We start from the raw sequence: 25709 nt of genomic DNA, 5'->3' as shown, positions 1-25709 counted from the left end.
GCTGGTCCTCCAGGATAAACCTATGTGCCCACAGCTCTACAGAAGGATTGCATCATGGGTTGCAGCCTCCGTAGCTTCAGATGAATTCATACCCGCTGCTCATGACCTTTCCCTTCCCAAAGATGTAAAGAGCCATAAAATCTATAGCATAACCACAAGCTTCTGGTGGGTTTCTCCAGTGTAGTTAAAAAGGGGTGTGGGTTGCCACAAAAGCATGAGGTAGCCTGTCCCATATAAAACATCAGCCTGGGGAACCCCCCACCCCACCCCCACTGACAAGGTGTGCACTCCAGTCAGGTCAGCACTTGGGAGGCGAGGGCAGGAGGATCGGGACTTGGAGGCCATGTCTCTTAAAAAATAACAACAAACTCACCAAAATAAAGTAGAAAAAAAAACGCAAAAACAAAACCCGCCCCAAAACAAAACACTCCCCCCCCCAAAAGAAAAAGAAACCATAATAAAATGGAAAAGAAACCATTCCTAATCGACAGAGTAGCCAATCAGTATTGCTGGTATCTCTTCTGTCAGGGATGGGTCCCCCTCCTGAGAGAAGTCCTATGGATGATGCGGCGGGGCGCCATATACTTAATTAGCTAACATCTACCTTGGTCCACGTAAACTTGACCACACAGAGCCAGGGCAGGTTCCGTCCTGGAAATGTGAATTGCAAGAGAAAGCCAAGTACTTAGCAAGATCTGTGAAGCTGTACCTTCCCATCTGGTAGGTTCCCATCTGAGACCCTGTCCTACAGTGACTTTGGAGTCTTCAGAAGACAGTCCAATCTGAGTCCCAGGCTTCCCCAGAGCATCTTGTGTTGGCTTTGTGCTCACAAAGCCAGAGCCTTGGGCTGTCCATCTGCTCCTGGTCAGGGTTTGAGGCCTTACCGTTCCTCAACCATCATGGGGAAGAACTTTGGCAGATGCGAGGTGACGTTGGCCCCGGTGTCTGCATCTCCCCAAGAAGCAGCCTCGAAGCTGTCTGCCTCTCTGACAGGAATCATTTTCTCTGGTTTTGATTGAGCTCTCTGGCTCGCTGGATAGGTCTGTTGTAACACACACATTCCCCCTGCCAAGGTACACAGTCTGTAGGCGCAGAGGCTTGTTTTATGATTTTCCCCCCTAAACTTAATTTATTCTACATATCCCGTGGCAGAGCTAAACATTTGTGGGTATTTGGCTGCCAGAACCAGTGGTGGCCCCGAAGGGACCAGGCCTGTACTTGTTGAAGAATGAGAGGATTGCTTCCTTCTGGGGCATATTTTCAGGAAGAAAGAGAGAGACAGACAGACAGAGACTAATTCAACAAAGCTTATGGGATGTGGGGAAATTCTATCCATGTTTCAGTCCTGAGGTAATAGGCAAGTTTTCACTAGCCTGTGAGAGGCTGTCTTGGGGATAGACAGAAAGTGTTCACTTTCCTACTCTCGACTTGAGAGAGGGAGCTCCCAGCTCACCATAGACCACTGAGCTTGAACTGTGTGCTCTCTTTCCACAAACTCTGCAGCCCCTTAGTGCACAGTCAGACCTGATGTAGTCAGGGGATGCCTCTCTGCTTCTAGCATATAAAACACCTTGAATTCTTGGAACCCTGCTCAAGTGAGCATGGGGGTATTGAAAATGTGTGAGACCCAAAACTCCCTCCACAGCAGGGTCCCTTCTCTCAGGGACTTGCTACCAGAAGGACTTTTCAAACACCTGAAGAGCTTTCCTGAGAACAGCAAGGTGTGAGTGGACGTGGTGGCTCATACCTATAGTCTGAGCTACTCTGGAGGCAGAAACAGGGGCACTCACAAAGTTGAGGCCAGCCTGGGTCACTTAGCAAGGTTCTGTCTCAAAATTAAAGTTTAAGGGTCTGGAGAGATGCCTCAGAGCATCCCTGTTCTTACAGAGAATTGGGTTCAGTTCCCAGCACCCACATGATGGCCCACAACTGTTTGTAACTCCTGTTCTGGGGGATCTGATATCCTTCTGACTTCCTCTGGTACCAGGCACACACATGGTGCACATAAATACATGCACACAAAACATTCATATGTGTAAAATAAAAAACAGATCTTTGTTTAAAATGTTAAAATAAAGGTATAGATTAAAATATGAAATAACATTTTCATTTAGTCATGGTGGCACATGCCTTTAGTCCCAGCACTCAGGAGGCAGAGGCAGGTGGAAGGAACTGTGTGAATTTAAGCCATCCTGGCCTATACAGCAAATTCCAAGGCTACAGAGTGAGACCCTGTTTCAAAAATAAAACGAGGATTTTAACAGAGGCCAGGAGGACTCCGTGTAGAGCACTTGCTAGATGTGTGAGAGGCCCTGAGCTCGACTCCCAGCACTTGAGAGGTGGTGAGCTGGGGAAGTAGAGTAGAAATGGCCTCTTTGGACTCGTTCATCTCATGAGCAGGTATTTCGCTGTCTCAGTGGGCCTAGGCTGGGAGCTGAGACAACTGGGTGAGGAAAGGGTCCCCACAGGGTTCTGTAGCCCGGCAAGGAAGACACTGGCCCACCAACTCAGTAGGCAGTAGAATTGCTATAAATAGAGAACAGGGCCTGGGCAGCCAATGGGGCCTGATCTGACTCAGGGCAGGCAGCAGGCAGGCAGAGGAGGCCCCCACAAAAAGAAGGGGTGCCTGATCTCAGATCTTCAGAGGGGTGGAAACTGACCAAGGGACAGGAAGCCAGGGACCGTTAAAGGGGCCCATGCACCCAAGAGCCCATGGGGCTCAAACTTAGTGGGTCTAAGACCCAGCTGGAACCTCACTTGAATTTTATAATTTTTGAGATTCACCCTGGCCCCAGAATGAGATTCGGGGGAGCTTAGAAATCTGTGTGCCCCATTCCTGGGGATAATGATGCCGGTACCCCTAGGAAAATACTGGGTTAAACATTATTAGTGAAACCCTTTCCTGCTCCGTTTGAGCTAGAGATAATGCCAAGCCTTGGGGTGGGGGAACACAGATAGGTTTGGCATAGCCTCCAGTCTTTAGGGGTCCGGAACTCCGCTCTGGCCAGGGCTTCCTTCCCTCCCTCTCTTCTCCACCCACCCCCACCCCTGCCTTCTGCTCCGCACACTTCCAACTCAGATGCCAGCTCCAAGGAGCCCACTGAGGGAAGAAGGGAAGTGGGATTTTTGCCCCTCAAACCTTTTGGACTTCAAGTAGAAGTTGGTCTGCGTATTCCCTCCTAGATTTTTCTGGAAGTAGAGAGAACAAACAAGGAAGTGTTAGGGAACAAGACGCAGCTGTGGGCAGGAGGGACCCTGGCCGGCTTCCTGACAGGGCTGAGTTTATCAGGTCCCTTCAGGGTGACCTGACAGTGGCCGTGATGGCCTCTCAGTGACGTGGGGAGTCAGCGCTGGGACGCCTCAGGTGGGCGGCAGAACTCAGACTGAGTCCACAGGCTTCATTGGCTCCCCGGCCAGCCCACCAGATTCTCCTTCCCTTCACTGTCTTTGGCTGGCATGGGGCCTCGGGGTTTTAAGGTGGAGGGCTCTTACTAGGGTTGGCGCCCCTGCCTGGACTACAGCATGCTTTTTCCACTCTGCCTTTCCAAGTCTCTGCTTCTATCAGCAGAAAATCTTGATGCGCCGCTTAGTCGTTAAACTCCTGGAGAACTCAGCGATCTCTCCCTAGTTCGGAAAGGCAACTCCAGCGCCTTCTGCAGGCGACGGGAGCCAGACCCAACTTGAGAACTGCGCCAGCTCTCCTATTTTCATTTTGATATTAACCCTCTATTTGGGAGAAGCAGTGCAAAAATTCCCTTTAGATAAATTTGGCATTTTAGGAAGAGTCTAAAGCAAAATAAGCCAGTGAGCATGGGGGGGGGGGGCGGGTCTTGGCACAGACTGTGCCTGTGACTGTGCCACGTAACTGGGGCACTGGCGTGGGGGAGGGGGCATCTGGACTTTGCATCAGGCTTAAGTGGCATAGCAAGCCAATGAGAGATGATGGTTTCCCCAGCTGACGGGCCTGGGGGGCTGAGGGGAGCGCTCTCGGGGAAGTGAAAAGATATCGAAGCCCGGTGGCTTCACCCCTCTGTCCTCCAGCCTGCCCTTCATGGAGTGGGGACAAGGGGACCCTGTTGGTGTTGGTTTTATTTTGACTTTTAATAGATTAGTTTTATGTGCATCAGAGTTTCGTCCGTACCTATGTATGTGCATCAGGTGCCTGCCTGGTACCTGCAGAGGTCAGAAGGTGTCAGAACCTCTGGGACTGGCGTTATGGATGGTTGTGAGCCACCACATGGAAACTGGGAACCAAACCCAGGTCCTCTGCAGGAGTAGTAACTGCCCTTCACCCCGGAGCTGTCTCTCCAGCCTCTCTCCTTGCTCCCGGCTCTCTAAGTGCTTCTTCTATGGGGGTCTGCCTAGGGCTTATCTCACCCTGCTCCCTGCCTGTTGGCATTGCCATCTCAGCCCGAGAGCCAGGAGCGCTGTTGTTCAACCAGGAACAGAAGGCGAGGACGCCAGAGCCTGGCCTTTCCACCAACTTTCCCTGCTTTGGGACTCAAGACTCTCATAGGGGTGGTCCAGAGAGCGGTTGGCAATGTGTTGACACTTAACAGTTCGGTTCTGCTGAAGGCTGACAGGATTATTGTGCTCTTTAAAACGGCCAGCGTGTCCCAGAAAAGCCGGCGCTCCTCATGGAGAACTCATTTGTGTGTGGTTTCTGTTCAGGAGGCCACAACACTTTGTTTGCTAAGCAACTGATTCTCGGCCACATCCGAGGTCTGATTCATGGGGACATTGCTCTCGTGAAGGAGAAAGTTGCTTCTGTCTCAGTCTCAGAAACTATGTGCTGCCCGTGTGGGTTCTGTGGCACCCAGGGCTTCTGGAACCCACCGATGGGAAGGTGCTGGCACACCTGGCCCAGACCATTGTTTAACACTGAAGCTGGGGACCTGTCATGTCTGCCGCTGCATGTCCTGTGTGCTGTCACGTGCCGATAATATACTGGGCTGGGGGTGTCGCTGAGGGGTATAGCACACCCTCGTGATATGTCCAAGGCTCTCTGTTCCATCCCCAGCATCACAACAGAAACCACCTTGGGCATGTGTTATAAAAAAATTGCCCTGGTTTGATTTCTTTGCTGAGGAGCGGTCTTTCTAGATAGTCCTGGCTGACCTGGTACTCACTGTGTAGCCCAGGTTGGCTGAGCTCATGGTTCTCCTGCTGTGTCAGCCTCCTCGAGTTGCCGGGATTATAGGCATGTGCCAACCTATCTGTGTTTTGGGTATTTTTTCTTAATTGTCTATTCATCTTGTCTGTGGAAGAAGCCCAGCCTTCCCTACTCCCTCAGCTTTAGGGTGGCACACCTCGGAGACAGAGCTGTCTGGCTGGAGGAGGATCTGCAATTGGGGCACACAAAGGAATCAATGTTCTTGGCAAGTTGGGGTTTGTTCACAGCCCCCTTCCCATGGAGCCACAGTCGAAGAGGCAGACTGATCTTCCTCACATCTGCATACACATGACATGCAAATTATATTTTCAGCTTACATTTTAAAAGTACTGCGTTTCTAGGGCTGGTGATTGGCACAGAGTGACGCGGTCCTGGGACTAATTTGTTCTGTCGTCTTGGGCAAGTTATCTTGCACCCCCAGGATGAGGACGGGTGTCTTCCTTAGAGCCCCAGGCCCGCAGGAGAATAATATAGTGGTCCCTCCTACATGAAGTTTTGCCTTCCGTAAGTTTCAGCTACCCAGGATCTGCAAACATTCCATGGAGAAGTCTAAAAAGGAACAGCCGGTGGGTATTAAACTGCACTCTGCTCTGAAGTTGTATGATGGCGTTCTGTACGATCTCATCTGTTATCCAGCATATCCACGTTGTATATGCTACCCTCCCAATTGTTCTCTTCGTAATCCTCTTTGTTCGCAGATTGTTGGGGGAGAGCCGTGCTTTTGTTCAAGTAATAATACTTTAGATAATAATTGTCCCAAAGCACAACAGTAGTAGTAATGCAGATAAGCCAAGGAGAAGCCTCATGATGCTTCTTGTAAGTGAAAAGGTGAAAATTTGTTAATAGGGAAAGAAAAAACAAACAAACAAACAAACAAATCCCCAAGTTGCCGAGATCTTTCATGTGAGTGAGTCTTCTATTTGTGATGTTTTGAAGGGAAAAGAAATGTATAGTAGATATGCTTTTGAAACCTCAAATTGCAAAGCTGTGGACAAAGCATACGATAAGTTATTAGTTAAGATGGAAAGGGTGATAGGTTTGTGTGCAAAAAGAAAAACATAATAAAAACCTCATGTATACACAGGACTTGGTGTGCTTAGGATGTGTCTTCCGTGGATGGGGGAGGAGGGCCGCTGGATGCCGGGAAGGCCTTTGAGAGCTCCCGGAGTGCTGGGAGTTTGGGTCTTCCTTCACTCGTGTGTGAAGCAGGGAGGGCTTCTCCCTACATGGACATACCACATGTCTGTCTTAGGAGTTGTTTACAAGGAACAGAAATTCATCCAGGCTGCCATAAGCAGGTTGGGGTAGACTCATAGTCGTTAATCCCACAGATCCAGGAAATGGAGTGCATGCAGCTGGGATACAGCAGGACCAGACACCAGGTCTGGTGTAGACGCTCTTGGGGCTGCAGTCTCTGTCCTCTGCTCCTCCAAGGTCTTGATGGCACCTCTGCCTTCTGCTGTTTCCTCTCAGTCTGTTCCTGGGCCAACACAATACTCCTGCCTGCCTGTCCTTGATAGGAGAGTTTGGCCTGTCTTCCTCTTCCCAGCATCTATCAGCATCCCCCTTGGTCCTATCCCGGCTACACTTAGGAAATGATCCTTCTCTGGAGATAAAGGAACAAAGTGTCTGGCTGCCAGAGCCCAGAGCTTGAAGGCAGAGGTTGTCCCAAGGCCTAAGAGGATCGATGTGATGTCCTCCGCCAGTAGCCTGCAATGCCTCTGATTTTTTTTTTTTTAAGATTTATTTATTTTTGTTTTATGTGTTTGAGTGCTTTGCCTGCATGTATGTATGTGTATCACTGACAGTCAGAGAGGGTGATGAACCACTTAGAACTGGAATTACAGACAGTTGTGAACGCCATGTGTGTGTTGGGAACTGAACCCCGAGCCGTCTCCCCAATGGCTAGCTACACCTCTGATCTTACTGAATTCATCTCTGTATCTGGGTCTGCATCCCCAGGAGAGAGAATGATCACATTTAAGGCCAAGTGTCCCTAGGTACCTGCTGTAGTCACCTATGGCCTGGGGCTGGAGCTTGGGGAAGAAGTGAGGAGCTGGGCTTTCAGCTGCTGGCGGAGTGGGTGGGGGCAGGAAGGATGCCTCCCGTAGAGTGACTGGAGAGAAGCTGGCTTGCATACTTATTAGGCTCCGCTCTTCCCTTGAAGGCTGGTCTTAATCTCTCTGTCCCCACACCATCTGGCACAAATCGTTGGGTTTAGTTGTTCATTAAATATCTGTTGATGGCAAAGCACCAGGCGTTTGTGCCATGGCATGGACTGGAATTTCTGCCAACTGCATCCTGAAATGTGGTACTTGACCATCCAGGGGAACCCAGTCCTCTTCTTGTCTCCTTTATCCTAAACTGAGAGACTTTTACCAGGACGAACTGGCTACTTATGTTGTCTTTCTCCCCGTGAGGCTTTTGGAGAAGGGGGAGGAGGGCTTTAGTTAGCTGTTTAGAGGTAATACACACACGAATACCGCGTTGTAAAAATGGCTTTCCGGCCTCAGTCTCAAACGTTTGTGTTTTGATGGGAACGCCCATCTAAATTTCCTGCTTAATTTTTTTCTTAATGGCTAGGCATGAACCTGGCAAATGCTATTATTTGCATCGGTGCCTTTTAGAGATTAAAAACAACAACGCTCAGTAATTGGAAATAAATTGTTGGGGGTTGCCATCCTCTCGAGAGTGACCGGGACTTCAGACAGCCTCTGCTTTGTTACTAGTGGTTCATCGTTGATCTTTCTCCTGCTCTGTTTTATGATGGCGTGAGTTAGCAGAGAGAGAGAAACAAATTGATGTTTCTTTGGGAGGAGAGGGCAGTGCAACACCACATTCCACGCTTACTCTGTGTTTATCTCTGTACTTCGTATGTGGTTCTTTCCCCTTACTCTACACAAGCCCTTTGGATGCATCAATTCAAGGACGTATGTTTGTGGCTCGCACACATCTGTCTTGAATTTCTTCTTTTCCACCCTGTCTTCTGGTTTCCAAACAATTCCCCTCCCTCTCCGTCTCCCCGCTGTTCCCTATTTCATTGTGCCGTGGAATCCTTTCAAGGGCTGGTGGAGAGGACAATGCAGGCCACAGTCTGTTTCTATATACAGGCATCTTGGGACGTGGCGATCACAGCTTCTTAGGATGGGATCCGGTCCTCTGGCTCTGGACACAGCTGGCCTGTGGCCGTGTGGCTGATGCTGTTTGCAGAGCTGGGGAGGCGCCCAGCGTGCTGGCTTCCCAGTGAGGTGATGTTACCATCTTGGACCCATCCAGTCCAGTTGATGGAGGGCCTTCCCATGCCAGGCTCCTTGCAGACCCAGCACTTGGGGTTATCTTTGTTCTCCCCCGCCCCCCAGACTGGGAATTTCTCACATCATTGTAAACGCTTCCTCTCCTGGTCATTTGGCCAGGGCTCAGTGGGGACTTCCTGAAGCAGGAAAGTGGCAACAAGGGATTTATAACTGGGCATTCAGAAAGTTTTGCCAAGAAAACCGAGCTCCGTAAGCAGCCAGAGAGGGGAGAGAGGACAGATTTTGTCCCCTGACGAAATAACAACCAGAGAAGGGAAAGAGTGCCGTGCCGAGTGCTAAATGGCTCCACGGTGGGACAGGTATGGGCGGCGCTGAAATGACAAACATCGCCGCCATTCGCGCAAACCACACTTCCTGCTCTCGTTTTCGTTTTGGAGAGCCGGCATGGAAAAGCTGGGCCCGCTGGCTTGTGATTTACAGCATTTGGTTCGGGAGGCGTTTATGCAATCGCATTCCTGATCTGCTGGAAGCCGTACAGCTTTCTGAGGCTATCTGCTCGATTTCTGTGTTGGATTGCAACTTAGTGAGTAGCTGTTGAGGAACCGTGGTGCATGTGTGAAACACACTAGTGGCCCGCCTGGTTCTCATGCTTCATCTGTGGGGTCACGTGTGAGAAGCAGCTAACACGCTCTGTCGGCCTGAAGCCACCGTCTTGCCTGTTTCTTAGGTACCTTCCACAGAAGGCTCTGAAGATAGAGGGTTTGGTGCCCTGCGGGCACTCCAGTGGGGACTGAAATGGGCTTTCGGTGGCAAGCCCTGCGTGGTGGTGGGTACATTCTGGAAGAATGGAATTCCCTCTTGCTCTTGACTTGGTGGATCACATCTAAAAATCCCTCACCTCCACTTTGTCTGGTCAATGTCTCTTTCTCATCGGTGGTGGATTGGCCAATGGGCAGCAGTGTGTGAGAAGAGTGCTCCCCGCAAGTGCTGGGCTCTTTGAAGGGTCATAGGAAATCAGCCTGCAGCTGTGAGGCCCCTCGCTTGTGAGAACCGAGGAATCTGGGAGAGCCCTGTTGTCCGTCCCCTGGGCTGACACTGTTTCTGAGAGGAAACAGATGGGTGTCTGTTTTCTGACACAGAGCTTTCTTGGTGTGATTTATTTTTCAATTTAAAATGCTAACAAGGGCCTGGAGAGATGGCTCAGAGGTTAAGAGCACTGACTGCCTTTCTAGAAGACAAAGGTTTGATTCCCAGCACCCATATGGCGGCTTACAACTCCAGTTCCAGGAATCCGATGCCCTCTTCTGGCCCTTGGGCCACCGGGCACACATATGTTTCTTAGACATACATGCTGGCAAGACTCCCATACACACAAAATAAAAATAAATTAAATCTTAAAAACAAAACCAACCAACTAACAGAGAAGCCTCACTGGTCCATTTTTGCAAGGCCTTTTTATCTGCTCTTGTAAGTGGTTGCCTTATTCCTACTATGGAGCCACAAGGGCTGGTCAGTTGGGGTAAATTGGTTCCATCTACCACCTTCCAGCTAAGGGGCAGATAGGAGGTAACCCTGCCTGGACAAGCAGATCTCCAAATCTGCAATGCGTGGTTCTCCTTCAAAATGGCCGTCCGTCATTCTCAGACTTCCTTCTGCACCCCCTACCCACTTTGATTTTTTGAGACAGGGTTTCTCTGTGTAGTCCTGGCTGTCCTTGAACTCACTCTGTAGACCAAGCTGGCCTCGAACTCAGAGATCCTCCTGCCTCTGCCTCCTGAGTGCTGGGATTAAAGGTGTGCATCACTACACCCAGCTTCTGCCCTTTTCTTTTGTTTTAACCTTGTGGGCCCTGTCAGGATCTGGTATAGAAAATCTCCTCTAGGTTATGACATTAACAGTGTGGATTGTGCCGGGCGGTGGTGGTGCACGCCTTTAATCCCAGCACTCTGGAGGCAGAGCCAGGTGGATCTCTGTGAGTTCGAGGCCAGCCTGGACTACCAAGTGAGTCCCAGGAGAGGCACAAAGCTACACAGAGAAACCCTGTCTCGAAAAACCAAAAAAAAAAAAGTGTGGATTGAAAACAGGTGACATGTCATTTTGTTTTGTTTTTCGAGACAGGGTTTCTCTGTGTAGCTTTGGCTGTCCGGAAACTCCCTTTGTAGACCAGGCTGGCCCGAACTCACAGAGATCCACCTGCCTTTGCCTTCCGAGTGCTGCAATTAAAGGCGTGTGCCGCTGCTGCTGCTGCTGCTGCTGCTGCTGCTGCTGCTGCTGCTGCCGCCGCCACCGCCACCACCCCCGTGGTGACACATCTTTTAAAGAAGGGTGCAGACCGAGGTCCTTGTGTCTAAGCAAAAGTGTCCTGCTTGGTGTGGATGTGGGAAACATGAGCACCCTTCCAGTGCTCCACAGTGACACAAGCCACAGAAACTCTATCCCCCACTAGCCATGACTGCCTTTGGGGTTGGGACCCTGTCCCTCAGATTGGCTGTTTGTCCTGATATCAGAGAAGACTCACAGCCATTTCTTTAGCTCTCCCAGCCTGTTATTAAAAGGGTGTTCCAAACCACTCTGCCCAGTGGAGGTTTGGGGACCAGATGGGCTGTAGGCAATCCCTCTGTCAGCTTGTGGGAATTGCAGCGTGGGGAAGCCCGGCCACTTCCCCTAGGCTGCATCTGCGGTGCTGGCAGGGAAGATTCTGGAAGCCATATGCCCCTTTGTAGTCCCAGAACACCGGGACTCCCCAGTCACCGAGTCATTCAGGCAGGAAATCGAACAGCTTGGTAAATGGCCCTCTTTAAATGGTGCTGGAAATGATGCCATGTTGCAAGCATCAGGCACCGAGTGTTCCAGGCCAGCCCCCAACTAGAGGAATTCAGAGGGGTTTTGAATTTTAGCATTTTGATTTTTTTTCCCCTGAGAAGGGTCTTCCTATATAGCCCAGGCTGTCCTGGAACTTGCTTTGTAGACCAAGATGGCCTCAAACTCACAGATACCTACCTGCCTGTGCCTCCTAAGTACTGGGATCAAAGACACATGCCACCATGGCCCAGCAAATTTTAGCACTTTTAAAAGGGGACCTTTTGCTGGGTGTGGTGGTGCACGCCTTTAATCCCAGTACTCAGGAGGCAGAGTTCGAGGGCTGTGAGACAGAGAAACCCTGTCTCAAAAAGGGGGGTGGGGGTGGGACTTGTATTTGTAGACTTGAATCACATCAACTTATAATAGTTGGTGAAAAGCAGTCTGAACATGAGGCTTCCTGGTGAAGTTTGGTAATTGAGCTGCTTTTTGTGTGGTTCTTGAGGAAGGCTGAGGAGGGCTGCATTCTCAGAGTGGGCCTCACCTCCTTAGTTCCCTCTGCCTAGTTCTTCCATTTCTGGGATTCAGACTAAGTTCATGCTCTGCCCTCGCTAGTATCCACTGTAGCCTCACCACCAAAGACACAAAGCCCAGAATGGTGTGGGAGCCTACTCCTGTAACCAAAGGACTTGGGCTACTATGAAGTACGTGGAAGCTGGGACAGGAAGATCTCAAGTTCAAGGCCTGCCCAGGCTACATAGCAAGACCTTGTCTATGCAGCCGGTGCAGCTGCTGGCCGTCAGATACAGGGCTCTGAGCCACCAGAGGTCTGCCTCTTTACTTCTCAACTTCTGGTCCCTATCTGTGTGGTGCCCCTCAGATCGTGTCTCTCTGCTTGTGGCTGCAGCTAGTGACCTGTCTTAGTGACCCCCCCTGTCGTGAGACAGGAGGAACAACAGATTGGAGCCGGCCTGGAAAGAATCTGTAATAAAGCCAGGGTTCCCTGGGTGGCTGCAGTTTTAGCCAATGTATGCTTTTTGCTCCTTTCAAACCTATCACTGCCACCACCATCTCCTCCATTTTTCTAAAGGTAGGCCATGACTTTGTAGCCCGGCCTGTCTATTGTGGAGGGCAAGCTCCCACATTTATTTACCCCAAGGACTCTTGAGGAATGAGGGATAAGAGATTTAGATAGAAATATAGAGGAGAGAGAGACCGTTAGAAACCTAGGATAGCCTCGGGAGGGCCTGGGTCAAAATCCACCAGCCTCTTCTTCTGTCTCTACTAGAGGGCTTTAAAAAGAATATGCCAAGGGGTGGAACAAAAGATCCCCCCCCCCAGCACAGCCAAGTGCGGCCCATCCCAAGCACCTGGTGGCCAGTCCATCCCCTAATGCAGCCCTGCTGTGTAAAGCAAGCTCGGATCTCACTAGGAAACCTTTGTGGGCTCCCACAGTCTATCAGCTCCCCTTTTCTTGATCTGAATTCATGGGCCTACCCTCTGGCAGGAAGTCCCTCATAAAGGGCCCTGTGTTTATGTGGGTGATGCTGGGTCCCAGGCCTGGCAGGGCTAGTGGCCCAAGCCCATGGTCTAGAGCTCCGTCCTCAGCGCTTTTGAGTTTGAGGACCACAGGCACATTGCCCTAGCGTGGACTCCTGAGTGGACCATGTGCCCAAGACATTTCTAAGCACTTCCTGTGTGTGGCCTGCTCTGCGTCCTGGGCAGTGGGGCCCACAAGGCCAGCTGATGGTTGGACTGGAATGAAGCCTGGGGAGGCTAAGTAATTTTCCCAGGGTGGCAGAGACAGGGTCTAAACCCTGGAGCAAGTGTTGCCATTCCCTGCCCTCTGCTTCCTGCCTCGGTGTGGCTGAAACACAGTGGTCTTCTTGGAGCGGGGTGTAAGGGGCATGGTTGCCAAGCATCGTGTGTGGCCCCTGCCATCACCTTGGACTGAGGTGTGACTATGGATGCAAAACTTCCCAGGCACCAGCCAGGTGTGGGAAACTGGCTGCCAGGGCCAGGTGAAGAGACAGATGTAGCACGGGAAGCTTCACCCTCTCTACCTGCAGTGGTTTGTTGTAGGAAGTGTCTCTCGCAAGAATAGCAAAGTTTTGAGACGTCTGTGCCTACACCCCAGGCAGGAAGGACCTGGTATTTACCAGATGTCACCCTGTCTGTGGGGCTGAAGGAATCCCAAGTGGATATAAGGCCTAAGATGTCATGTCCTTCCTTCCCTCCCCACCAGACTGGGAACCTGCAGCTGAGTTCCAGTTATGGTCTATAGAAGCAGCCATATTCTTTTGTGACATCATTATCTGTTCCCTCCCTCCATCCTCTCTTCCCTTCCTCTTTTTTTTTTTTTTTGGTGGTGGGGGGGTGCTTCTGGGGATAGAACCAAGCAAGTGTTCTAACCACCGAGCTACATCCCCACTTTTCTCATTATGATTTCTGACATTGATGGAGTTCTTACTGTGCACCAAGCTGTACTCTAAAATCTTAACTCTCACAGTATGGTCTGAGGCAATATGATAATCCCCAGTTTTCTCCCAAGGAACCTGAGGCTCTGAGAGATGATGTAACAGATACAAAGATCACCCACCTAGTGTACCACAGGGTCAAGATTTGGGCCTGGGCAACCTGGCTCTAGAACACCTTCCTGACCATTTTACTATCCCATACTGCCCTCCCACAAACAGGCTGCTGACTAAAGATTTGATTGGCTGCTGAGGACTAAATCAGCCATGAGTGGCGGTTCGAGGGACCCCTCACCTTTTACAGTGGGCGTGCTCATGTGCAGGAGGTTTATTAACATGAGGAGCTCTTCCTGGCATGGTTGCTTCATTAAGCCAGTATCCTTCTTGTCTCTTTTGCTTGTTTCTCTGGCAGGTGGCACCGTCAGCTTTATGTTGTACGTGTACATACTCGGTCAGAGCCCTACATAACCTTATTATATACTCAAGAGACTGGGGCAGGAAGATCTCAAATGCACAGATAGCCTGGGCTACATAGAGAGTTCTCCATCAGCCTGGATTACCCAATGAGACCCTGACACCCGCTCCGCCCTCCAAATCCTGTGCTATAATAACCATGCAGTAGGAGGCCGTTGTTCTCATAAGGTAGCCCGGCCCAATCTACAGGCATCTTTTCCTTGGTTTCACTTGCTGGTTTGTTTGTTTGTTTGTTTGGTTGGTTGGTTGGTTGGTTGGTTTTTCGAGACAGGGTTTCTCTGTGTAGTTTTGGTGCCTGTCCTGGATCTTGCTCTGTAGACTGTAGCTAGAGTTTTCCGGCCTTGCCCACAGTCAGGACAAATCTCTGTCACCCGCCAGTCCCACAGCCGCTCAGACCCAACCAAGTAAACACAGAGACTTATATTGCTTACAAACTGTATGGCCGTGGCAGGCTTCTTGTTAACTGTTCTTATATCTTAAAGTAACGCATTTCTACAAATCTATACCTTGCCACGTGGCTCGTGGCTTACCAGCATCTTCACATGCTGCTTGTCCTGGCAGTGGCTGGCAGCGTCTCCTTCTGCCTTCCTGTTCTTTTATTTCTCCTCTGTTAGTCCCGCCTATACTTCCTGCCTAGCCACGACCAATCAGGTTTTATTTATTGACCAATCAGAGCAACTTGACATACAGACCATCCCCCAGCACAGCCAAGTGCAGACCATCTCAGACACCTGCACTCAGGCCCATGGTCCTAATCATCCTCTATGCAAACCTGCTGGGTAACGCCACAAGGAACCCAAGAAGGGCTCCCACAGGACATACATTAACATCCCACAGCAGTAGACCAGGCTGGCCTCGAACTCACAGAGATCTGCCTGCCTCTGCCTCCTGAGTGCTGGGATTAAAGGCGTGCGCCACCACTGCTGGGCCTCACATGCTGTTTTGTTCTCTGGGCTGGCTCCAGGCAAAGGAAGGATGGGAAGGGAGGCGGGAACAGGGGCAAATGGGGGGGGGGAGCCCTGATTCTACTGGCATTTGAGACAGTAATTCATGTGTGATTTAGAAAATGTTCCCTGCAAGGAATTGGGGGGACGCCGGATCATGAAGCCATTTAAACAACCCGATGGACTGCTTAGCTGGGCTAGCTGACTAAGAACCCTGGTATCCATATCCCTCTCTCCTCCCTCTCTCCCTCCCTCCTTCTATTCCATTCCTCCGTCAGTTCACCCCCCTTTCATTGAATATGTAACACACTGAACACTGTCCTTGGCCATTAGCTCTACCAGGCTGTTCAAATCCCAGCACAGTCCAGATTGCATCCTGGGAATCACGTTGTAGGAACAAGGGAATCAAAAAGCTGGTCTGAACTCTGGGAACAGAACAAAGTCTCCAGGGGCAGTTAGAAGGTGGTGTTGGGACAGCAGCAGTGAGACAGATCTGTGTGAAGGCAGCTGTGAGCCTCCATCTGTTACACACCCACTTACCTGGGCCAGACCTCGGTTACTCAGAGTAACTCCCTATTCTAACCACGGTCCGTGACTGCGGTTCTATTAACCCATTTTACAGATGAAAACGCTCAGGGAGACGTTAGCTGTCTCGCCCTGGGATCACTGAGCAGTGGTCGCTGACTCAGGAGCATCCTGGCTCCAGAGCCTGGAAGGTAGGTGGGAGGAGGGGGGTGTTACCCCTGGCTGTCTTTGATGGCCTTGAGTTGTGTTTGTTTAGGAAGGTGGGGCGCATTCAAGGATCTGTTTCTGAGTGCCACCACACTGAAAGGGTGGCTTTAACTGGAAGGGCAGGGGCGTTCGCCTGAGAAGGCTCCAGCTGACCTGACCACGCAGCTTGCTGATTAATCCTGCATCTGTGTTAGCTTTGGCTCCTTCCCACAGGTTTGCAGCAGCTGTCGAGAAATAAAAGCTTTAGCCCCTCGGTCAAGTGCGAGAGCCAGTCCTCAGCCTGGGAGATCTGGGGTCACACTGTGGGGCTGGGCCTTCTGAGAAATCACCAAGTCACCTTTCCCGGAAGCGTCTTCAGGGCTGGCTAGTGGAATAGTGCTTGAGATGAGCTCCGCTTTCGGCCCGCGTCTGGACAGTTGACCAGTTCCGGGCCCGTCCTTTGTGATCGCTGCTGCATTGTTCATGGCTCACTATCGCAGATTTTCTGGCCAGCATCCCTGGGCTGACAGTTCCAACCACAACCTTGGAACCAGAACCTGCCATCAGGCCCAGGATTGGAATTTTCTGGAAACTGGATAGCCTGTTTGGTCATCACCCTTGTGATTTCTGCCAAGTTGAGCTAATGTTTCTTTCCTGCGCCTTGCTTTTTTGTTTCCTTGCTTCTGAATCTGGCAAACTAGTCGTCAATATTTATTTGTGGGGAGAGTAAGGGTCACGTCTTCAGGTGGTGTCTGTACATGTGGGAAGGAGGGGTGGCATGTGCCTGTGTGTGTGTGCACACGCGTGTGTGTGCGTGTGCGTGTGCGTGTGTGCGTGTGCGTGTGCGTGTGTGTGAGTACATGCACATGTGCGTGTGTGCCTGTGTAGGTCAGAGAAGGCTGTCAGGTGTCCTGCTCTATCACGTCCCACCTTATTCTCTTAAGTCTGGGTCTCTCACTGAACATGCATCATGCAGGGTTTTTGGCTAGGCCCACGAGACCCAGTGATCCTCTGTGGCTCCGCCATGCTGAAACTACACCTGCCTGTAGTCCTGTGGATGCTGGGGGATCCTGCCGCAGGCCGTCACGCTAATGCAGCAAGCCCTGTTGTCCAGTGAGCCATCTCCCCAGCCCTAACCGTTAACATTGTAACACTTAGATCTGTAAGCGTTAGGGGTTCGCTGTGAAGTAGTCTACTGCAGTCACCTGGCCTTTAGGAGACGGGAAGAAAGAGATCCTGTGAGTGGCAGGCGCCACCGGAATGAACCTTGGGTGGACCCTTTGCCTGGACAGTCACTGGAGAGCGGGCAGATGTGGGTGTGAAAGCCCCTTGCACTTTCCAGCTGTGGCAGTGACCATCGATGTGACCTTTTTAACATTCCTGAGTTGCACTGGGGATGTAGCTCAGGAATACTGTTGTCCGACATATCCAAGGCCCCAGTTCGACCCCCAGGACCGCCTTAAAAGATGAAAACGCTCACTTGGCCACTGACCGCTTCCAAAAATCTGAGCCCAGTGGAACGCGAGCTCTTGCCCTCTCCCTCCAGGCTTCAGGTTCAAAGGCAGCTGGATGGGAAGAGCCTGACTCAGCACCCCTCCCCCTCCCTCCTCTCTCCCCCCTTCCCCCTCCCTCCTCCGCCTGCCTGCATCAGATTGCGCTGTTTCCCCGCTTTTAGTCCTTCAAGCCAGAGGCAGGAAACCAAGGAGGAATTCCTTCCAGAGTCAGATGTGGTGTCAGGGTTCTCTTAGCAAAACCACAGAGACAAAAGCCAAAACGATTCCAGCAGGGCATGAGGACACACGCTTGTAGTCCCAGCCACATGGGAGGATGAGGCAGGAGGATGGATGGCTTGACTTGAGGCCTGGAGTTCAAGATTAGCCTGAGCAACACACACACACACACACACACACACACACACTCACACACACACACACACACACACACTCACACACACACACACATACACACACACAAACACACACACACACACACACACACGCTCACACGCTCACACGCACGCACATCAGAAAATCTGAGAGTAAGGCTGAGGAGTTAAGAGACAACCACAAACAGCTGACATAGAACAGAGTCTCCGAGTGTCTAGTGTTGCATAAGGTGCTTATGGCAAAATCTCCGCGTTCGGAAGGAAACCCCGGTTCCGTAAATCATCTCATTTACAGCCTACTAACTGAGCACTTGATTGATTAACTGTAAAACAAAGCTGACAGGGAAACGTTCTTTGAAGAGGATGCTGACAAGACAAGGGGGAAAGAAGCATAAATTGGATTCCAGTATTAACGAAGCATCTCATGTGCATCCGGCTTTTACAATTCAAGTGTTTCCACGTGTGACACCTGCCTTGGGCTCATACACCCTGCAGTGTGGGTAATGACGTGCTCTGAGTAAGGTGTGACCTGCCCACAGAAGTCCAGTGAGGTTCGGGGCCAGGAGGTGGCCTGTTTTCTTTCCATGCTGACATGTTTCCTCCCAGACAAAACTTTTAGATGATGAAATGCTGATGGTTAAATCTGGGAGTTCTGGGGCTTAGTGGCAGAGCACTTGGTCTGGAGTACATGAAACCCTCAGTTCAAACCTCAGTAACCCCCGCCCCCAAGCTCAATTGTAATACCAAGAGGAATATGAGCTCACTTTTGGAGGTGTTTTTTTTGAGGGAATGGTGGGTTTGGAGATAGGGTCTCTCTATGTAGCCCTGGCTGTCCTGGAACTCTGTGTAGACCAGGGCTAGACTCAAACTCAGAGAACCACCTGCTTCTACCTCCTGAGTGCTGGGATCAAAGATGGGTGCCACTACCCGTGGCTGCTTGGGGTGCTTTTTAAAAAGCACACTTAGCTCGAAACACTTCCTTATCTAGGATAGCACCAGTGCCCTAAGATGAAGGGTGATCTGGACGCTGTAGCCACTCATTAGCCTGAAAAGGACCCAGGGCTCTGGCATCAGGACCTCGGCGTGTACCACCCACTTCACCACGCTGGTGGCTTAGATTTTCGGCAGGCCCTGCTTCTGTTGGACTTTTGAATGGCAGGCATAAAGGTAGTTGGTGTCATCGCTCTCCCTGTTGTTTCCAAGTCAAGATTGCACAATACGAACTCTTAAGGCCAAGGGTCTGTATTTGGGACCCACAGACATGCCGCAGTGCTGCAGGTCCCACCGGTGGCTTCAGGGTTCATGAGCTCCATGACATCGCACACACTTTCTATGTATGTCCTTCTGTAGCAGGAATCTTAAAAAGTTCTAATTAATAAGATCAAACCCGGACCAGGTATTGGGGTGAATTCTGGGAGATCCGAGAGACAGAACAAGCCACAGCTAACCTCACCTGGCCAACTTCTCAGCTGGTCTTGTTTCCTCAGACTGGACGCTTCTGTGTCCTCATCCCAGTGGCTCTCAGCTGATCTGCTGCTCGAAAGCCTGAAGCTTAACCAGCTAAAAGCTCAACCAGCCAAATGCTTCTTGTTTCTGGTCTTCACGCCTTATGTATCTTTCCTTTCTACCATCACTCCCTGGGATTAAAGACGTGTGTCACCATGCCTGGCTGTTTTCAATGTGGCCTTGAACTCACAGGGATCCAGAGGGATTTCTACCTCTGAAATGCTAGGATTAAAGGTGTGAGTGCCACCATTTTCTAGCCTTTGTATCTAGTGACTGTTCTGTCTCTGACCCCAGATAAGTTTATTAGGGTGTACAATATTTTGGAGAACACAATACCACCACATCCTTCCTTTCTTCCTTTCTTCCTTCCTCCCTCCTCTCCCCTCCCCTCCCCTTTCTTTCTCTCTCTCTCTCTCTCTCTCTCTCTCTCTCTCTCTCTCTCTCTCTCTCTCTCTTTCTTGAGACAGGGTTTCTCTGTGTAGCCTGGATGTCCTGGAACTCACACTGTAGACCAGGCTGGCCTTGGACTCAGAGATCTGCCTGCCTCTGCTTCCCAAATGCTAGGATTAACGGTGTGTGCCAACACCTCCCAGTTTATCTGTACATTTTTCTACAACGGAAATGTATGTGTGACCCTCCCTCCAGTGGTTAAGAAGTCTGTTTTTAGAGGCCTCTGGGAAACCTTCAGTGGACTTGAAGGCAGAGTGAATGATTCTTGACGCACAAGCGTTTCTCATATCCATTCAGTGTGATAGAGTCCTCAGCATAGGCAAAGGTGCCGCTCCAATCTGAGGGCCAGCTTTCTGGTTCAGGTATTAATATCTAATCAGGTATTGGGTGAGGTGCTGGAAAGAAGGCACATTGGTTAAGAGGGTGTCCTCTTCTAGAAGACATTGAGTGCGGCTCCAGCACCCACATCAGAAGACCCACAACCACTTGTACTCCAGCTCCAGGGCATCTGATGCCCTCTTCAGGCATCTATGGGTACCTGCACACAAGTAGTAAACACTCACAGATATGTACATATATGTGGACATTTTAAAAAGGGGAAAGAACAGCTGGAGAGATGGCTCAGCAGTTAAGAGCATTGCCTGCTCTTCCAGAGGAGCCGGGTTTGATTCCCAGCACCCTCATGGAGGCACATTACATTCTGGAAGTCCAGTTCCTAGGGATCTGGCACCCTCTTCTCCAAAGAGAATAAGGCACATATGTTGTGCACAGGCATAAATGCAAGCAAAACAACAACAACAACAAAAAAAAAACCCTCATACACATATAAATAAATATTTAAATATTAAAAAAAAAGGTCGGAATGATTGTTTCTGGGCCTCCCGCACTGTTTCTGAGCCGAATAACCTTGATCTACAGCCTGAGGAAGTCTGTGCCCAGTCACAGACAGAGCTAGCTGATGAATAAGTTCCTAAATAAATCACCATCATAAAATTAGACCATGATGGGTTAGACTATAAAAGGATGAACTTTTCAGTGTCCCTTATAAGCATAGAAGCAACAAATGTTTCCCCTAAGCCAGTGGACTGGTACTTGGAAGCAAAGATCCAACAATCATTGGAAATTGGAGCCATGAGCTGCTACCCTCCTGAGACCCAAGGAGGAAGGAGCACTCCCCTCTAGGTAGGAGGGCAGACAAGGACTATTGGAGTTCTTACTTTCCCATGGTAGATCCTTCAAGAAAAACTATCTGTGCTGACCTGGGGCAGAACAGTCTGCATTGAGTCCTTGTCCTCTAGCAGAGGCAGCATCTCTAACAAGAATCTAGAGCCCAGGCTGCCTGGACACTGAAGTCGCTCTTCCTTTTTGCTATCATTGTTAGTTTCTTTTCTTTCTTTTCTTTTTTTTTTATAATCCCCCTTTAATCCCAGCACAGGAGGCAGAGGTGGATCTCTGTGAGTTTGAGGTCAGCCTGGTCTGCAGAGTGAGTTCCAGGAAAGGTGCAAAGCTACACAGAGAGACCCTGTCTCGAAAAACAAACAAACAAACAAACAAACAAGCAAACAGTCTGTGTCCCCATGTCATTCATCATAAATGTGTGCTTTGTGTGTATGTATATATGTGTATGTATATGTGTATATGTATATGGGTGTGTCTATGTGGGCCATTCTTCTAAGCACACCTTTGTGCTTTCCCTGCAAGGGTTTCTTGCTAGTCCCTACAAGTGTCTGAGTTATTGCTCCATTTCTATTCTTACTTATTGTCTTTTTCACCCATGAGAGCAGAAACTCTACCAGGGCAGTAACTTCATCTGCCTTGTTCTTTCTCATGCCTCTTGTGTTTAAAAGAGGCTTAGCATTTAATAGGCATTCAATTTATAGCTGCATAGTGAATCTTAGCCCTTGCCGGTTCTAAAACATGTACAAGAAGAAAGTCATTAACTGTATATGAGCTGACAATATATTACTAGCTATGTGTGTGCTAACATCAGTGAGTATAAGATAGCTGTAGGTGGGCTTTCCTGTCCTGCCAGCCAGTTCCCAAATAACCACATAGAGATGATTTGTTAATTATAAATGCTTGGCTGCTAGCTTAGGCTTATAACTAACTGGCTCTTATAACTTAAATGAACCCATAGTTCTTATCTACCCTCTGCCACATGGCGGTACCTTCTTTCAGCACGGCACATTCGTCTTGCTTCTTTCCACGTCTGCTTGAGATTCTGAGACCCCTCCCTTTCTTCTTCATGCTCTTCTTGTCTGCAAGTCCCACACAACCTCTACTTGCCCAGCTAGGCTGGAAACCAGCACGCCCCAGTGATCCTCCTATCTGCTCCTGTTGGGACTAGGGTTACAGACATTTGTATAAGGATGACAGACTTGTTACATGGGTGCTGGGATCTGAACTCCAGTCCTCATGATTGTGGAGCAAGCACTCTTAATTGCTGAGCTATCTCTCCAGTACACAACCCTCCCCCTGCCTTGGACACCTTTAAGTAACCTGGTTGGACTCCGGCACTACAAATTTAAGTTATTAATTTCAGTGGAATGTCTTGTTTGTTGTCAGACCTCTGAAGTGTTTCATGAATATGCTGGGTGCCACTCTGGGGGCAGGGGCAGGCAGATCTCAGAATTCCAGGCCAGCCTGGTCTATAGAGTGAGTTCCAAGACAGCCAGGGCGACACGGAGGAACCATGCCTCAAAAAGCTGGGGGAAAAAGTTTTCATCAAAGGCTAGGACTGGTGCAGGAGGATCAGAGTTCAAGGGTAGCCTGAGTTTCATAGCTAACGCTGTCAACCTCATCTACAGACGTGGTGAGGCCTGATCTTAAAACAATTCACGGTAAACAGATGCTTGATCTGAGCCCAGCATCAGGCTTCTGTGGAATGATGCAGTGGTGGTCCTGAAGCTGTGCACAGCCGCTCACAGCCACTCTTGCTAAGAGGCTGTTTTGTGAGCCCACTGGAAATGTGGGGCTGGTAAGCAATTCAAGCATGGCCACCCAGTTTGAAGCAGGATCCAACAAGCCTTCCGCCAAGCCTTGTGTCTCTATAGACTGAGAAGCCTCCAGTTTCTTGGCAGATACTCTGCCTGGAATTGCATGAAATACCATCAGAGCCCCAGCCACATGCTCCTTCCCCTTCTGGGGTCTATTACCCTTCCACATATCCCTGCACTGTGTGGCCAGTGGCTAAGCCTCCCTGCCTGGACTCCCAGGTCCCCCAGAAGGGAGTCCCTCAACCCTCGAGCATCTGTCTTTTGCGTCTTTCCGTTTGGAGCTATGTAGCTAACCCAACAGTTCCCTTCGTGGTTTTGGTGCTAGGACGACTTGGTGGTTACGCTTCCGAGAACGCAGCAGCCCACCGAGAGAGTCTTCGCCCCATGGCCGTGAACAAGCAATAGAGCCTGGGAAAATCTGGCTTCTGCCAGGACTTGGATGTTCCCAGGTTCTCAGCGTCCTTCTTCTTAGACCTAATAGTTCTCCCTGCCAACGTCAACATCTGCCAGCAGACTGGAGGCTGTTTGGAGTGGCACTGAGGGCTGAGGGTTGGGGCAGGGTTTTTTTGCCTGCGTTCAGCAAGACAGATGGCACACATATAGCAAAGATGCCATTCCAATCACAGGCCTGGACAAGTGTAGAGAGCAGCACATTTTAACGACTTCTTCTTGTTAAGAAGCCTGTCCCCTTCTCCGTGCTTGGTGACTGGCTGCTGCTGGGTGGAGGCCCTTCTTTCCCAAGTCACCTGGGAAGTAGAGGTCCCATTGTTCTCCAAAGATGGCAGTTCTTTATTGTGACTTTCAGGTGTTCCCTGGGGACTGGTAAGAAACTAAATGTCCCTCTGTCAACCACCTCTGTCACAGCATGAACCTTTCTAGTCCTCAGGGTCCTCCACACCTACAAGACCACAGGGGCACGTGGAGTTATAATTTAACCATCCCTGTTGCCCGGCAGCTCTGATTTGAACCAGTTATTCCCGTATTGTTTTTCCTCTCTAAAGCTTTTCCACTCATCTCTACCTGGGGCTGAGGGACTTGAAAGAACTCTGCAATTAATTTCGTTTGGGTTTCACCGCCTTATCATACTTTTCCTTTTATAGCTCAAACTTTGGAACAAATACCGAATCTCCAACATTCCGTCGCTCATATTCCTAGATGCTACGACAGGAAAGGTCGTGTGCAGAAATGGGCTCCTGGTGATCCGAGATGACCCAGAAGGTAAGTTGGGTGTGCCTGACTTTCCAACCCCCACCCCATCTCCCCACCACCCCCCGACAGCAATACTAATGAAGTATTGTAAGTAGGTTTACATGGCTAGAGAATTTCTTGATGAAATTACTGTATTCTCCAGGTCGTGGTTAAGATTTTTAAAGGCTCAGAATGTCCCTCCAGGGGGCATTAATTCTTGGGCCAAAGCAGATGGGATCTGGGAAGGAATGTTGAGCTTCGAGGCTGGAGAGGCTGTTGAAAGGCAGCAAGGACCCAAATACTGATCTCCAGTGCTGCTTCAGGGACAGCAGCTGCCTTAGCAATGAGAGTCTGCGATGTGCATGTGTGCAGCGGGGAGTCCTCTTCTAGAATATAGAGTGGCTGGGCGTGGCGATGCGCACCTTTAATCCCAGCACTCGGGAGGCAGAGGCAGGTAGGTTTCTGTGAGTTCAAGCCCAGCCTGGTCTACACAAGCAAGTTCCCGACTAGCCAGGGATACACAGTGACACCCTGTCTCCACAAAAACAAGAAGTATACACAGAGGGGGGGCGGAAGGCTTAGTGGGTAAAGACACTTGCTGCCAGCCTGACAACCTGAGTTCCATTCCTAGAACCAGCCTCTACAAGCTGTCCACATACCTTCCACATGCACAGTAGACACAGATAGATACATGTAAATAAACCAGAGAGCATCCTTTATCCAAAAGGTCCTTGAGTGTGCAGCCGGCACCCTTACCTGCTCAGCAATCTCAGTGCCCTACCCAGTGAATTCTCATGTACATTTGGATTTGAGACCCGTGGGCTGGTGGGGTAGAATTGAATCACTCCTGGGGAGTACCTGAGGCAGGTATTCCTAGACTCTGTCCTCAGTTGGGATGAGAACAGAAAGACTTCAGAGTTTGGAGTTTTTCAGATTTGGGGATATTTGTATATATGTTACCAACTGACTGTACTTAACCTCCAAATCTGAAACTTTTTTGTTTTTATTGATTGGGTTTCTTGTTTTGTTTTGTTTTTTTGAGACAGGGTTTCTCTGTGTAACAGCCCTGGCTATCCTGGAACTCCCTTTGTAGACCAGGCTGGCCTTGAACTCACAGAGGTCTGTGAGTGCCAGGATTAAAGGCGTGCGCCACCATGACCAGCAAGATTTATTTATATATTTATTTGTTTGTTTGTTTATTTATTTGAGTCAGTAATTCCCTGTTTGCCCAGGCTACCTTGAAACTTGCTACATAGTCCAGGCCGCTCTGAATCTGTGCCCTTTTCCTGTCTCAGCCTCTTGAGTGCTCAGGAGGCAGAGGCAGGTGGATCTCATGTGATTTTGAGGCTAGCCTGGTCTATAGAGTGAGCTCCAGGACAGCCAGGGCCACACAGAAAGAAACTTGTCTTGAAAAAAAAAAAACAGTTTGGATCTCAGATTTGGGGGTTCAGATGGTGCCACCGTGTCACCCGGCGAAGTGTTCATCTCTGGGTTGTTCTCTTGGCCTCGGGTGAGTGCACTGCCTGGCCTGCTGCAGTTTATGTCCCAGTTCCCGATGGCCTTGCTCATACTGACCTGCTAGCTGCTGTGTACTGGAAGTCTGCCTGGACCACCTACTCGGGGTCTGGCCAAGGTCTGCGCTTTCCCCCTCACACTGCTGGAAAACAAGTTGCCATATCTCTGCTGCCTTGCTTACTGACCCAGCTGGAGGATTCTTCCCTGGTTACAATTAAAAACACACACACACACACACACACACACACACACACACACACACACACACCTGGATATAGAGTAGTGTATACCTGAAGCCCCAATATTCTGGAGGCTCAGAAGGTTCTGCATTCAAAGCCAT

The 25709-nt window shown here is 50.0% G+C and overlaps 1 protein-coding gene across 2 annotated transcripts in view; it reads left to right on the top strand.

The window, feature by feature from the left end:
• Window positions 1–25709, top strand: part of Nxn (nucleoredoxin) — a 146870-nt gene that overhangs the window by 101369 nt on the left and 19792 nt on the right. For both annotated transcript variants that reach the window (XM_006977414.4, XM_042282418.2), the window contains exon 2: window positions 23767–23884. In XM_006977414.4, coding sequence (XP_006977476.2) covers window positions 23767–23884 — 118 coding nt within the window. The remainder of the gene's footprint in view (window positions 1–23766; window positions 23885–25709) is intronic.

Source organism: Peromyscus maniculatus, chromosome 8 (assembly GCF_049852395.1).
Source record: "Peromyscus maniculatus bairdii isolate BWxNUB_F1_BW_parent chromosome 8, HU_Pman_BW_mat_3.1, whole genome shotgun sequence".
NCBI lineage: Eukaryota > Metazoa > Chordata > Mammalia > Rodentia > Cricetidae > Peromyscus > Peromyscus maniculatus.
This window is presented reverse-complemented; position numbering and strand designations above follow the sequence as displayed.